At 43.9% G+C, this 15114-nt stretch overlaps 1 protein-coding gene across 2 annotated transcripts in view; it reads right to left on the bottom strand.

Moving 5' to 3' along the window:
• Positions 1-14511, bottom strand: part of Rsph10b (radial spoke head 10 homolog B) — a 43188-nt gene extending 28677 nt beyond the window's left edge. The window contains exons 1-8 of one of the 2 annotated variants that reach the window (XM_076923627.1): positions 14423-14511; positions 10326-10685; positions 8552-8627; positions 6811-6879; positions 4854-5027; positions 2560-2645; positions 1054-1174; positions 179-355 (exon numbers count right to left, since the gene is read on the bottom strand). In XM_076923627.1, coding sequence (XP_076779742.1) covers positions 179-355; positions 1054-1174; positions 2560-2645; positions 4854-5027; positions 6811-6879; positions 8552-8627; positions 10326-10579 — 957 coding nt within the window. In that variant the 5' untranslated portion in view covers positions 10580-10685; positions 14423-14511. The remainder of the gene's footprint in view (positions 1-178; positions 356-1053; positions 1175-2559; positions 2646-4853; positions 5028-6810; positions 6880-8551; positions 8628-10325; positions 10686-14422) is intronic. The other variant, XM_076923628.1, reaches the window with a different exon arrangement.
• Positions 14512-15114: the final 603 nt, after the last annotated feature.

Below are 15114 nucleotides of genomic sequence, written 5' to 3'. Positions count from 1 at the left end.
ATTTGTATACACATATAACAAACATGGATTACGGCATTTCTAAATAGCCAGGAAATAGTATATTGTAAGTAGCTTTAAATGCATGTCACTGACTTAACTAAAGTAGTTATCTTTGTAAAATGAGTAATACAACTTACCAGATACACACCTTGCACCATATCCCAGCAGCTATACTCACCCTGCCCTGCTTTTTGTTGGAAACCCATTCTCCCTCATACATGGCTCCACTGGCATAGTAAAACTTCCCTTGTCCATGACGGAAGCCGTTTACAAACTCCCCTATGTATTCATTTCGCAAAGGATACTGAGAGTTGGGGATTCTCTTTAGGAACCATGTGTGCGTTCCAAAGCCATTCTGAAAAGAAAGTACCTCGTCAGCATAAACCCCCTTTTATGAACTCCACTTATGGCAAAGACACTGATAATCTTAAGGGGTGGAGCACATGAACTAGAAGCAGGTGTTGAGGTCAGCTGTCTTTTGACCTCTGGCAAAGGATTTGAGCCCTTTAGGTTCTTCAAGTATAAAATGGAACTAGCACCTGTCTTGTAGGGTTGGATGAAGGTTGTGTGTGACCATTCCAGAAGACTGTAATAAAACATGGATTAACCAGTGTAGCTGGCACTAGAAGACTTCAAGTTTTGTCTTACTTTCTCTTCTGCTGCTGTGACCAAACCAGCTTAGGGAAGGAAGGGTTGGTTGGTCCACGGTTTCGGGTTATAGTCCTTCACTTCGGGGAAGCCACAGTGGCAGAAGCTTGAGAGGGCTGCTCACATTGTATCCACAGTCAGAGAGCAGAGGGTGCATACTCAGTCCTCTCCCTCCACTAACTATAGTGCAGAATCCCTTGCCCAAGGAATGGTTATTTCCACAGTTGAGATGGGTGTTCCCACATCAATTAAAGTAATTAAAAGAATGCACCACAGAAGTCCACCTCACAGGTGATTCTAGATTCTGTGAGTTGATGCTAACCCTAGCCATCTCAAGTTTCTTAGGTTAGCTGTGCTTAAGAGTCAGAGCCACACAGGAGGGCCATTGTGGCGTCAGGCGCCTACCTGGATCCCCTTCTCCCAGTGGCCCGTGTACTCCTCGTTTGTTGTGAGCCACCTCATTCTGCCTTCCCCATGGCGCACGTTGTTCTCCCACTGGCCTTCGTATATGTTTCCTGATTTGTAGCTGGGACCAAAGAAATCAATGATGAACAACTGGTTATCTTATGTTGACAGCATTTGATTTGCCCTTAATGTCCTTAAACTCATCCCTAAATGCCTTTCAGAAAATCCAACCCAGTGCTACTGAGACTCACAGGTAGCACATAGTTGGCAAAAGTATTCTGATTAGGGAGGAGGAAAAGTCCCTTTATAAACTTCATTATTCAATAAATGGGTAAGAGTGAGGTTTCACATCTTCTAGAAACAATTCCTATTATGTTATCACTTGATAGTTTGACACCAAATACTACGTACTATTACTTATGTATGTGGTGTGTGCGCATGTGCATGTGGAGGCCCAAGGTCCATACTGGATGTATTTCCTCTGTTTTTTTAAAGACAGGGTCTTTCGTTGGATCTGAAACTCATCAATCCAGCAGGGCAGGCTGGCTTTAATAAGCCTTAAGGACCCTCCTGTTTCTGTTCCCCTGTGCTGGTTACAGCACACGCTGCTACACCAAGCTTTTTACATGGGTGCCGGGGATTGAATTTGGCTCCCCATGCTTTCCGAGAAGGGCCATACTGATGGTCAATTACCTAGCCCAATGCTAGCCCAGTGGTTAAGAGCGCTCCTTGCTCTTCTGCAGGACCAGAGTTTGTTTCCTGGCATCCATGTTGGGCAGTTAACAACCGCCTGTAATTCCAGCTCAAGGGGACTTGATACCTTCTTCTACCTTCACAGCTGCTAACACATCTGTGTACACACATACATATAAAAACATACCCTAGTACACACACGTAAACACACACACACACACACACGCACACACACCCTGGCTGGGTATGAAGGTGCAGGTAGGTCTATAATCCCAACACTTGAGAGGGAGAGAAAAGAGATTCTTGAGTTCAAGGCCAGCCTGGGCTAATAGCAAGACCTTCCACAAAAAAAGCAAAATGGGGGTTTGGCTATAGCCCAGTGGTGGGTATTCACCATGTGCCAGGCCTGTGGGTTCAGCCCCTAGCACTGCCAAAGCTAAAACAGTAACAACAAATGACTATCGGGTCAATCTAAAATCAAGCAAAAATATCACTCTTCTTCAGAAAACACTCAGTACTGTAATCTATGATAAACAGATCCATCATAGGTTACAGAAGACTAAGGCAGGCAGTTTCTATTTAAGACAAAGGGAAACAGACAATCAGACACTCAGGATGCTCTTCTGGATTCCCCAGAGGGTGTCTTCATTGCTATGGAGACTATCAGGAGTAATGGGAAACTCCACCACACTAGGACAGAAGATGTGTTCTTCCCCATTTCTGCATCTTATCTCTAACCTGGGTGAGAATCAGGGGAGCCTCTGAAAGCTTTTTCACCCACAACCCGAATGTTGAGGGAAGGGTCGCACCTACCATCTTATTCCCCAGCCCTTTTTGATGTTGTATACCCAGTCTCCCTCATACCAAGAGGTCCCCTCTTGATTGTAATAGATGGAGCCCTAAAACAAACAATAGTAAGAGAAATGAAGCCTTGTGATGCAAATCCTCTTGGAAATATAAAGATCAGGCATGCAAAATCTAAGAAGCATAAACTATGCAGAAGTCAATGTTGTAATTACTAAAACCCACAACCCATGATACATTGGCTTTACAGATGAGGAAAAGCAGGCTGGGGAAAGGTCTCAGCGGGTAAAGTGCTCCCTATGCAAGCATGAGGACTTGAGTTTGCATCGTAGAAGCCACATAAGAAAGCTGACACAGCACACAGTATAAGCATCTGCTATCCCCGCACTCCTAACTAGGAAGTGGGAAATGAAGACAGGAGAACCTCTAGGAGCACAAGGGCTAGCTAGCACACCATGCATAGCAGAGACGCTCCAAACAAGGTAAAACACGAGGGCATGCACCCAAGGTTGTCCTCTGACCGTCACATGCACACCATGAAAATGCACACAAACACACAAAGGGTAAAGTATGTACACCAATATCACAAACCAGTTGTTCCCTGTGTGAGTCAGACTTTTTGATTTTAAGGGAGAGATATCTTACAGAAACAACTTAATAGAGGGATTATTTATTTTGGTTTGTGGTTTCAGAGTCTTCAGTCCATAACCCTCAGTTCTGTTAGTTCTGGGCCAGTGTTGAGGCAGAACTTCATGGCAGTGGGTCAGATGGCAGAGCTGCTTACCTGTGGCAAACAGGAAGTACAGAGGAGTGGGAAGGAACTAGGGACAAGCTACTTCCCAAAAGACCAGCTCCCAGACCTACTTCCTCCAGTGAGGCCTCACCTGCTACCAGGGCCATCCAATCTTTTGACACTGAGACTTGAAAATGTTATCTATCAGTATGTTGGCCTTATTCATGGTATCCTGGGGGGTAGAGGGCCCGTGGGGCCCAGATTGATCATGCCTGTTTTCCAGAAACTCAAACAGGACCATCAGGCTTGAGGCCAACTTCCTCATGCATGAGTTAGGCATGGGGCTCACACTCATAGTCCCCACACTTGAGCAGTGAGGAAGAAAGATCACTTCAAGTTAGAGACCAACCTGGGCAACACAGTAAGTTCCCGGACAGCCTGAGCTACAAGGTAAGGGCTTGTCTCAGAACAAAAGTAACTCATCAGGGTGAAGGTGTTTGACTCCTGGTCCTGTGACCCGAGACCCATGAGGTAGAGAGAACCAGCTTCTACAAACTGTTTTCTGACCTCCATATGCACACCATGAAGTGTGTGTGTGTGTGTGTGTGTGTGTGTGTGTGTGTCTTCAAATGCCCATCAATAGATGAATGGATCAATTATACTTACAATGAAACATTAGTCAGCCTTAAAAAGGGTAGAATACCAATACATGCCACACTTTAGATGAACCTCAAAAATATTATGCTTAGTAAAATGGCTAAGCACAAAAGTTCACATATTATCTGATTCTATTTATAAAGAAATGTCTGTTATAGTTTGGATATAAAATGTTCCTGACAGGTTCATGCACTGAACATTTAGTTTCCAATTTCTTCTGCTGGTTTGGAAGGTTCAAAAAACTATAGAATGTTGGGACCCAGTGGGAGAGAGTAAGTCACTGAGGGATACGTTCTTGGGAGCTGCATCTTGTCCTGGCCCCACTCTCTTTGTCCTGTCTCCCATGAGGTAGCAGCCTCTCCATGGTTCCACCTCCATCCTATTCTGCCCCATGGGAGGCCCAGAAATAGCACCAATGACCATGGGCTGAGTCCTCTGAACCTGTGAGCCAAAAGTGGTCTTTTCTTTACTAAGTTGTTCCTAGCAAGACATTGCTTTTGTTGCTAGTGATTGTGGGTTTGTTTTGTTTTGAGATAGGGTGTTGTTATGTCTCTTGGCTGGCCTGGAACTCTCTTTATAGACCAGGATGGCCTTGAACTCACAGAGATCCACTTGCCTGTGTTTCACAAATGCTGGGATTAAAGGGGTTTGCCATCATGCCTGGCAAGGAGTTTTTGCCACTGTGACAAAAAGTCGGACTGACACAATGTCTAAGATGTAGATCCACATACACAGTGAGCAGACTGATCATTGCTAGGGATATGGAATGGTTTGAAGTAACTTCCTAATGCATATTTGTTTTATTTTGTGGTGCTGAAAATGTGACGATGTTTGTACAGTGTTGTGTATGGTTAATTTTAAATTATGCATACATTCACACAGACATGATTGTTCATGGGTATACCTCACCTACCTTCCCGTGTCTCTTGCCGTGACACCAATGGCCAATGTAGGACACGGGCTGTGTGCCACACTTGAACATACCAAATCCATTCCTCATGCCATTGATCACTTCTCCTTCATACGTGCTGCCATCGGGCCATGTGTAAACGCCATGGTTCATGGGGATATTCTTCACAAAGTCCCCCTAGGGCAAAATGGTCAGGAGGATGATGGGGGCGGCAATGAAGGGACTCCACACCTGAGGGCTGTTGGAGAGTGTCCTGGCCACACTGACACTGCCCCGGCTTTTCTGTGGAAGTGGGGGATGTGCCTATCATGTTATCACTCCTGTGTTTCCCATCCCTGTGTACTTGCAAAGGAGGACACCCTCCCCCAAACTCGAGAGAGTTTCCAGAGACAGCGAAGCAGAAGGATCTGCCTGGCAGAATCACCATCCAGGGACCAGAATCACCATCCAGGGACCATGCCTCCATGGCATGAAGTCCATGCAGAATAAAACACTGGGAAGGTTTCGTTTACACCAAGCTCCGGGAGGCAAGCAGGTGACCTGATAATGAAGTGCCTGCCAATCCTGACCTTAACTTTAGACTATCAGGCTACACCTTGGAGAGGTCTGGATGATCCTCCAGGTACTGATCACCCAAAGAAAGCCTTCTATCTCCCCATGGCTCATCAAACCATCCTGCAGATGTGTTAGTCAATAGCCCACCCCTCAGGCACCTTCTGAAGAACTCACTGTGCGTTGGCTGAGGGCACCTTCATGGTGAGCAGCTCATGGTGATATGAACCATGGCCTGAAGATGGTAGAGAGGTTCTGTGAGTAATGATGGCAGTGGCACTGGGCAGTGAACCCAGGGCTCCCCACATGCTAAGCTGGTGCTCTGTCACAGTTCCTGGACTCCAAATACACTGAATAATCAGTCAGCAGACGACACAGCCACTGACTGGCCACTGGCCAGATGGCTCAAAAAGCCTGAGGATGCTTCAAGAGACAAAATCCCACCTGTGAACTCTCTTAGACGGGTTGCTTGTGGAGGGCTCTGTACTTGCAAAGGAGGACACCCTCCCCCAAACTCCAGAGAATTCCCAGAGACAGCGAAGCAGAAGGATCTGCCTGGCAGAATCGCCATCCAGGGACCAGAAACCTTCAATGTTGGCAGCAGGCTAGAAGGTGGGAGTTTCACAGAAAGGGAATTCTCCTAGAAAACTGGGCCATCTTTGAGGGTGGAGCTCCAGGCCTCCCTAAGTGGAGGATCAACCCTCTCCCGCCATCCCTGTACCTCTGCAGCTCATGTCCGCTGCCCAGCTGCCATCTGAATACATGCGTTATATGCATTTGCCTTAAATGTCTCTTCCCATTTGCGAACACCATGGCATTAGTAACTGTAGTGGAGCTTTCTAGAACAGCACTTTAGATACTCACAGGCTTTGTGAGTGGGAGCTGAAACTGGCACAGCCTCAGAGGACAAATCTGTTCTCATAATCAGTTTAAAAATACCCACTTCCCTTCAGCCCAGCAACACAGATGGTTTCTGTGAAACCCTCATAATGGAATACATGCAGCCAGTAAGGAAGAGTTAGCTCTGCAGGAATGGGTATGGCTTAATTAGTAAAAAAAAATTATATATATATATATATATATATATATATATATATATATATATGAATAAAAGAGACTAATAAACATGTTAGAGACTAATGCGTGTTGTTTCCAGCATTCACATCAGTGGCTCCCAGTTCTATGTGACTCCAGCTCAGAGGCTCCGATGCCGTCCTCTAGCCTCTGGGACTGCCTTAAGTCAATGAACATAACAACATGCACTCACACACAGACACACAGACACGCATGCACATGCACACAAACATACACACTTTAAACAATAAAAATGAATTCTTTAAAAACAGTGCAGGAAAGCCGACCACTGAATTCTACGATTAATACGCGACACCTCTTACTCATGCTTTACCTCGTATTTCAATCCGTCAGCCCAAATGTAAGTCCCTTGTCCATGCATCAGTCCTTCTGAAAACATACCCTAGGAGAGAAATAACAGTGACCTCTCAGACAGGGGCTGTGGATGGTGGCCATCTAGACTGTGGCTCCATTGCAGATGGGAACTCTGCCCACCCCTTTACCTGCAGGTATGTGCTGGCTAGCTGGTGGCCACTGCAGCAGCAGCAGTGTGGAGCCCACTCTGAGCCTGCACCACACACACAGTGAGTGAGCCATCCTGAGCCAAAAAGGATTCAAGGAGGAGTTTACAACTTCCCCAAACCTAGATCTGATAGCCACAGTTAGATTCTCCTAAGTAAGCCGCTGGGGAAAAAAAAGATCTCTGAACTATAGTCAAATAGAATTCAAATGGTTTTGATTTTGCACTTCGATCTTTCAAGATTTGGGGCTGAGAAGAAAGCTCAGTGGGAGATGCCCTACTAGCATGCACAAGGTCCTGAGATCTATCCCCTACACTGCAAAACAACAACAACAAAACCCACAACCAACTCACCCCCCGAAAAAAACCCCATAACCTTTTATATACTTTTTTTTTTACAAGTTACTTTTCTTCTTTTTACAAGTAGATTAAAACTATGATACAACTATCAGACACACCACGTTTGTAAATTTCACACTTTGTTTTCTCTTACTGGAAATTATCAGTGTGCATATGCATATAACTGTGTACTGACAGATACACACATGTATAATATGTATGTACATGTGTATAACTTCAGCTCACGCGGTTCCAACACCCTCTTCTGGGCTCCATGGGCATCTGCATGCATATGGGACATGGACATACAGGTGAGATCTAAAAATCTTTAAAATGTATCCTATTATAATAAGCACATATTTTTGGTAATCTGAATGAATGAATATCGTAATTGTGGCCTACAAGTAAAGGGAAAAAAGAAACAACCCTTAAAAATCCAACAATTATGAAACAGTTGCATTTAGCAATTTTTGATCATTACACAGTATCACACGTAACTGCCAGGGAAGCCAGGGAGTTATCATTTCATGTGCCAAGCTTCATCCTAGGGTGACCAGAAAGTTCTTGGCTGTCAGGGTGATAGCTGCACAATACTGTGGGGATGTTTGAGACCACTAGACTGTCCACTTAAAAAGGTTAAGATAACAAATGTTGTGTATGCTTCACAACACGGCAAAAAATTTTAAAACTTATCTTGTATTTTGGTGTGGGTCTTACAGAGCTGAAAACCACATAGAAATATATAAAAAAAACAATTCAAACTGCAATCTACCATTTTGTGGTTAATATATAAAATATTGATTTATCTATTTAAAGAGCAAAAGAAACAGTGCTAGCTGAGTTCGTTAACCACACAGTGACAGTGAAACTGAGATTTTTGCCCGTTTTGGTTTGTTTGTTTTTAATTTTTGCAGTGGTAGGGATGAATCCAAGTTTGGTATCTAGCCTGTGGTGACTGTTTTTACTAGTGACATATCTATCACTTGACAATAGTTAAAAAGCAGGAAAAGAAAGAAAAAAAATCTAAAATAAGTACTTCAGTTATAATGAGTTATACTTTACCTCAAGTAGGTAGCTGGGGTTCAGGATACAATCAGTGTGTAGTACTTCTAATGGTTTTAGAGGAATCTGTGGACTTCGCTCAAGCCTTGCAAATCTAAGACTTTCAGCCCATTCCTTTCTCCCAGCCCTGCTGGCTCTGATAATTACCACTTACATGGTAGGTGTTTCCGCCTTGAAAGACAGCAAAGCCTTCTCCCTCATACAGTCCACGGACTTTCTCCCCTTCATAGCTACAAAGAAATAGCATTCAGACCCATGAGTGGTGTGGGTGTTAAAGCACACAAATTCCCAGGGGCATACACTTCTTAGTGTGATACATGGAGTTTGGTAGGTACAGAATTTCTGTCTGGGAAGTGGGACAGGACATATTCTGGAAACAGAACTCAATGATAACTATAAGACACTATGAATGCATTTAATACCCTGAACTATACATTTTACTTTATTTCGATTTGTGTGTGTGTGTGTGTGTGTGTGTGTGTGTGTGTGTGTGTGTGGTGTATGTGTGTGTGGTGTATGTGTACACATACAAGTAGTAGTCTGGAATCATCCTTGACTGCTCTTCCACCTTACCCATTGAGACAAGGCTGTCACTCAAACCCAGAGCTTGCCAGTTTGCTTTGGCCACTCTGTCTCAACCCTCCAAAGCTGGACTTACATACTAGTGGACCACCATGCTCACCTGGTATTTATCTAAGTTTCTGGGGATCTGAACCTTGGTCCTTATGTTTGTCTGGCTAGCAATTTAATCACTAAACCATCTCACCAGTCCCTGAATTATACACTTTAAGTGGTCAAAATAGCAAATTTTATGAATGTTTTACCATGTTAAAAATTTAAAAATATTCTTGAGGGGCAGGGGTGATGGCTCAGTGGTTAAGAGCACTTGTTGCTTTTCCAGAGAACCTCGATTTGATTCTTACAATCTACAGGATGGCTCACAATCACCTGTAACTTCAGCTCTAGGCGACCTGATATCGTCTTCTGGCTTCTACTGGCACGAAACACATATGGAGGCAAACACTCATAATCATAAAATAAAAATAACTAAATCTTTTTTCAAAGTTCTTGAAAAGTTTTTTGTTTGTTTTTGTTGTTTTTTTTTAGAAAGCTGGAAAAGTGGCTCAGTTGATAAAGCACCTACTGTACAAACATGAAGACCTGAGTTCAGATCCCAGTATCCTCTTAAGTCAGGTGCAGTAGCACACATCAGTCAGTAAAATGCATACCATAAAGTGTGGGGACAGAATTCAGAGCCCAACACCCACATCAAAAATGAATAGCTTGGTGGTGGTGGTGCACACCTTTAATCTCAGCACTTGGGGGGCAGAGTTCGAGGCCAGCCTGGTCTACAGAGCAAGTTCTAAGACAGCCAGGGCTACACAGAGAAACACTGTTTAGGGGTGGGGGTGGAGAGAAACTGAACACAGAAAGAAAAAGCTAGGTAGTGTGGTGCAAATTTGTGATTCCAGCATTTCAGTGCTGGGAAGCAGAGATAAGAGGATCCTTGGAGCTTTTGGGATAGCCTATCTAACCAAATCAGTGAATTCTACACACACACACACACACACACACACACACACACACACACACACGCTTTTAGAAACAGGGAATTACAGGACCATGAAACTGAATGAACTTGGCAGTGGTGATACAAACCATTAATTCTAGCACTAAGGAGGCAGAAGCAGGCAGATCTCTTGAGTTTGAGGCTAGCCTGGTCTACAGAGAGGTCCAGGATAGCCATGGCTACACAGAGAAATTCTTTCTGGAAAGACAAAAACAAACAAACGAAAAACAAAACAAAACACAAAACTAATCCAAAACCAAAAAAAGCTGCATGAGGATTCACATGGTCCCACCCAAACACACTTTCACATGACATTTGGTTTACAGAGTCTGGCCCCGTCACACCCCAGGAAAGTTACCTTTCCACTATGAGTTTGGTCAGGATGGGCTCCTCATACTGAGTCTCATCTTCACTCTGATCTACATGTACTGAGTCTTTTTTGGGGACTTGCTTGAGTGGTATTTCCAATACTGGGATGACAGCACTGGGGGCCACATCCTGCTTACTGGCATTGCTTTCTTGTTTAGAGGCTTCTGGGTTATCAGAGATGGAGGAGGGAGATCGGGCTGACTTATCTCCTTTTTTGTCCGCTTTTTTCTTTTCTTTCACCATGGCCTTTGGAAGATGTACGAGTTTTCTTTAGATGCAGAATTAGCCAATGATTCCTTTGGTAGACTGCAAACTTTTTTTTTTGTTTCAAAGCATGCATGGGTTTTACCTGAAAAATAAAAATTATGCCTCTAAAGACTTGGTTGTTTCAATTGTAAAAACAATTACCCTTAGGACAATATAGCATTATCATTCTACTGAAGCCTGAATGATGACAGTTTATGTAAACAATTAAATCCCAATATTGCACAGATTGTTTAAAAATGTTTAATATCAGAACCATTGTGAAACATCATTTCGTTTATAATTTCATTACATTTATTTACCTACTAATGTGCATATGAATATGTGTAAGGGTATGATCCATGTGTGGAGATTAAATAGCAATTTTCCACAGGTGCCTCTCTCCTTTCACAGTCTGTATCCTGGGGATCAAACTCAGACTGCCTGGCTTGGCAGCAATCACCTTTACCCATTGAGCCATTTTGCCAGCCAATATAATTTTGTGTTTTCAAACAGTGCTACAGTTAGGAATAGTGAATCCTTCATGGGTGAAGTGCTTGCCTCAAAAGCATGATGACCTGAGTTCAGATCCCCACCAGTCATGGAGAAAGTTGATGCATCTGTGATCCTAGCAGTGAGCAGGTGGAAACAAGATTCCTACCGCTCATGCATAGCTTAGTTCCATTGGTGAGCTCCAGGTTCAATGGCAGACGGTTGGGGTGGGAGACGTGACTCTTCTGGCAAAGATGCTTGCCACAAGCCTGACAACCTGGGTTCGATCTGTTGGACCAGTGTGATGGATGGAGAGAACTGTTCTTCTTGCAAGTTGTCCTCTGAGCGCCACAAGGGAACTGTGACAGTTGCACACCCACACGCATATCACACACATAATAATAATTGATAACATTAATGATTATTACTATTTAAAAGTAAGAGACAAATTAAAAAAGCATCAAGTCCATAAAACATAAAGCCTCCTATATCATGTTAGTGGTATTTTGTCTTTAAGCAAACTGTTTCTGCCCTCAGATATCAAATAGAAGTAGCGGTAGCTTGTGTGAAGATACCATTGTGATGATCCCGAAAGTATACAGTTCAGGAAAATTGATACACAGAGTGATTGCCAGTTCAGGTTTTTCAGTTTGAAATCATTGGCTATCTAAATTTCAGAGCCCTACAGTGACCTTGTATGTGTGGTGTCCATATGCTTATCCATGAGGGTGTGCGCGTGCAGAAGTCCGAGTTCTGCATGAGGTATCTTCCTTTATCCTGCTCCATCTTTGTTTTCGAGACAGGGCTTCTCCCTAACCTTTGAGGTCAGCAATTAGGCAAAACTAGCTAGCCAGAGAGTCCTAGGTATCCTCCTGTGTCTACTTCTCAAGCATGGATAAGCATGTTATGGTGTCTGCATTAAAAATAGTTTTGAGCATTTATGATTTTTATGTTTGTGGGTGTTTTGTTTGCATGTATGCCTGGCCCAGGGAGGTCACAAGAGGATCCCTTTGAATTGGAGTTACAGATAGTTGTAGGCGGCCATCTGGATGTTGGGAATTAAACTCTGCCCCTTTGGAAGAACAGCTAGATGCTCTTAATGGCCGAGCCATCCAGCCCCAGTTTCTACACATTTACACGGTGCTCAGGATTGAACTCACATCCTCATGCTTACAGATGTCTCCAGAGCCCAACATCTTAAACTGTGGCTCAAGATCTCATAGGATTACATACATGAACAGAGGAGACATGAACATCTAGCAGGAAAAGGTTTGTGCATGCACAACCAAGAATTAATTAAAAACTAAGCGCATAATGAATCCAGTGCATATCTGGCGAGAACCCTCCTGGGTTGTGTGAGCCAACTTCACTGTCTTGGTTCTTTGCCTTTTAAATTTGGTTATCTTTGTTTTAAAATTATATATTTATGTGTCTGTTTGAGGGTATGTGCAGATACCTTCAGAGGTCCCAGAAGAGGGGTAGGGACCCTGTGACTCTGAAGTGTAAGTGACTGTGAGCCACTTGACATGGGTGATGGGAACTGAACTCTGGTCCTCTGGAAGAGCAATATCGTAACCACTGAACCTTTGCTCCGCCTCCATCTTCGTTCTTCACACTCGACATGTGTACTTTGTGGCATGTATACCACCATGCCATGCAATGCCTGAAACCCCCTGGCTCAGATTTAAGACTGTTACATTGTATGAATTGCAGGGCTTTTACTGTACAGTATCCTGCTTTTATAGAAATATAATTTAATTACAGAAAACAAAGGCAATCTTTTCCTACTGTCATCCCTGCGTGTATCTCTCTGTATAGATGGCTTCAGAATGTTTGTTTTAAATTTTTTGTTTTTTTCAAGACAGGGTTTCTCTGTGTAGCCCTGGCTGTTCTGGAACTCGCTCTGTAGGCCAGGCTGGTATCAAACTCAGAGATCTGCCTGCCTCTGCCTCTTAGTGCCACAATTAAAGGTATGTGCCACTATCGCATACCTTAAAATTTTTAAATTGTGTGTGTGTGTGTCTGTCTGTCTGTCATCATGATCAAATAATGGACACTCTTAACTGTTGAGCCTTCTCTGAAGCCCAAAGAATTAATTTTACATACATATAAACAAGCAGGTTAGCAAGATGACTTAGGTTAAGGCATGTCCCCTCAAGCCTAATGACCTGAGAATTCCTGGAATCTACATGGTGAAGGAAGAGAATGAATTCCTGCAAGCTGTCCTCTGACCTCTATATGTAGGGGTGACACACTAGCTATCATTACCCCATTAATTAAGTAAAATTGAAGTGTTGGGGCCCAGCATCAAGAGCACTTGCTGCTCTTGCAGAGGGTTTGAGTTCAGGTCCCAGCATTTATGTTTGTTGCCTCACAGACGCTTGTAGCTTCAGTTCTAGAGCACCCAACACCCTCGTCGGGCCTCTGTGGGTACCTGCAAATGGGTATATTTATATACCCACACATAAATAAAAGTGAAAAATAAACCTTAAAAAAGGAATCGGCACATAATTTCCTTAGCACGCGTGTTTGCTTTATTTAGTAAATGGTCCTTTTATATGTATCCCCAAAAGTAAATTTTATTATTTACTATCAGTAAATATCGGTTGTGTATACCTATTTATATACTAAAGCCAGGATTATGCAAAAATGTCTTGGTAAAAAGGGGTCAAGTGGGAAGTTGGAGAGTAGCCCTGTTGTAGAGCTTCATGACCCAGTGGCTCTCATCACAACTGGGGCCGGAAGAGGCAGGATGAGCTGTGGAGCTGAGGGCGGAATGCCAAAGCCAGGGTTTTTCATGCCGGAAAGGGATCTCACTCATGGTGTCCTACTACGTTAGGTAAGCAAGATGTAAAGAAATCCTGGGGTGCAAAGAAATCTGGCCCACGTTCGTGCACCCCGAGTGTGGAGAGTGGTACTCCATGCCTGCCTCTGCTAGGCATGCTCAATCCCACCTCAGAGCGGCTCTCTTTCTCCAACACTCCAGCCCCCCACTTGTCCAACCAAGGGCCTGATGAATATCAGCAAAGCCAGCCCAAGCTGCTCTCAACTTGAACAGCCATTTACTCTAGGTTTTCTGGTCCTCTATTAGTGAAATTTAAACTACAGATAAAACTAACCTGTTTCTTTTAGTGATGGCCCCACCCCCACCCCATTCTTAAGGGGGTTGCTGTATTATTGCACCTAAGGGCAAACCGGCCTTTTCTTTGGGCATGGGTCCCAGCAACACTCCGCCCCTCGGCAGGGTCCCCTCATCAATCATGACGTGTTCAAGTCTTGGGAGGCTAAGAAGGGAACTGGCCAGGTCTTTACGTTGTTGCTACGCACACAGGACTACTTTAGGGTGCTCACCCAGTTGCTCTGGCCAGGCCTGCAGATCCCAAAGTGGCATTAAGGAAGACTTTGGCGTCCTGGGAGCTAAGTGGTCTCTAAGCAACTGCTACAAGCCCCGCCTCCTGTCCTCTTAAAGGGGCCGCAGTACCAATACAAACCTGTATAGCATCCAGTTTTGCTAATTTCCAAGGAAGGTAGGAATTGGCTGGGCACTGGAGCTGAATGTACTCGGCCTGGATTTTTCACGATCTAACTACAAATCATGTGATTTCCCTCAGCGGGTTTCCTCACCATAAAATAGAATAACATAGGCTTTTGTTTTCCACCATTACCATCTTATTACAGTCTTATCAGCAGTAAGGTGCAGGCCTGGCTTACTTGGAGGGTTCCAGGGAGAGTCTTTATACTTGTCCTCTACTTTGAAGAACTAATGTGACAGTGCCCTTCAGACTGTGCAGGACAATCTTCTCATCACTAGGCTCCTTAATCCCATCTCAAGTCCCCTTTGTTACATATAAGGTGACAGACATAGGTTCTGGTGATCAGATTTTTTTTGAGGGGGCATTACCGTACCTATGACCCCCCCCCAACTTGTAGTGTTCCTGTGAATATTATATGAGACCCTGTGGACCTGTATCAGCAGTGTGTGTTTTGAGACAGAATTTTGGTATGTAGCAGTCCAGAATGGCCTCGAACTCACATCAGTCTGC

This window comes from Arvicanthis niloticus, chromosome 24 (genome assembly GCF_011762505.2).
Source record: "Arvicanthis niloticus isolate mArvNil1 chromosome 24, mArvNil1.pat.X, whole genome shotgun sequence".
Taxonomy (NCBI): Eukaryota; Metazoa; Chordata; class Mammalia; order Rodentia; family Muridae; genus Arvicanthis; species Arvicanthis niloticus.
This window is presented reverse-complemented; position numbering and strand designations above follow the sequence as displayed.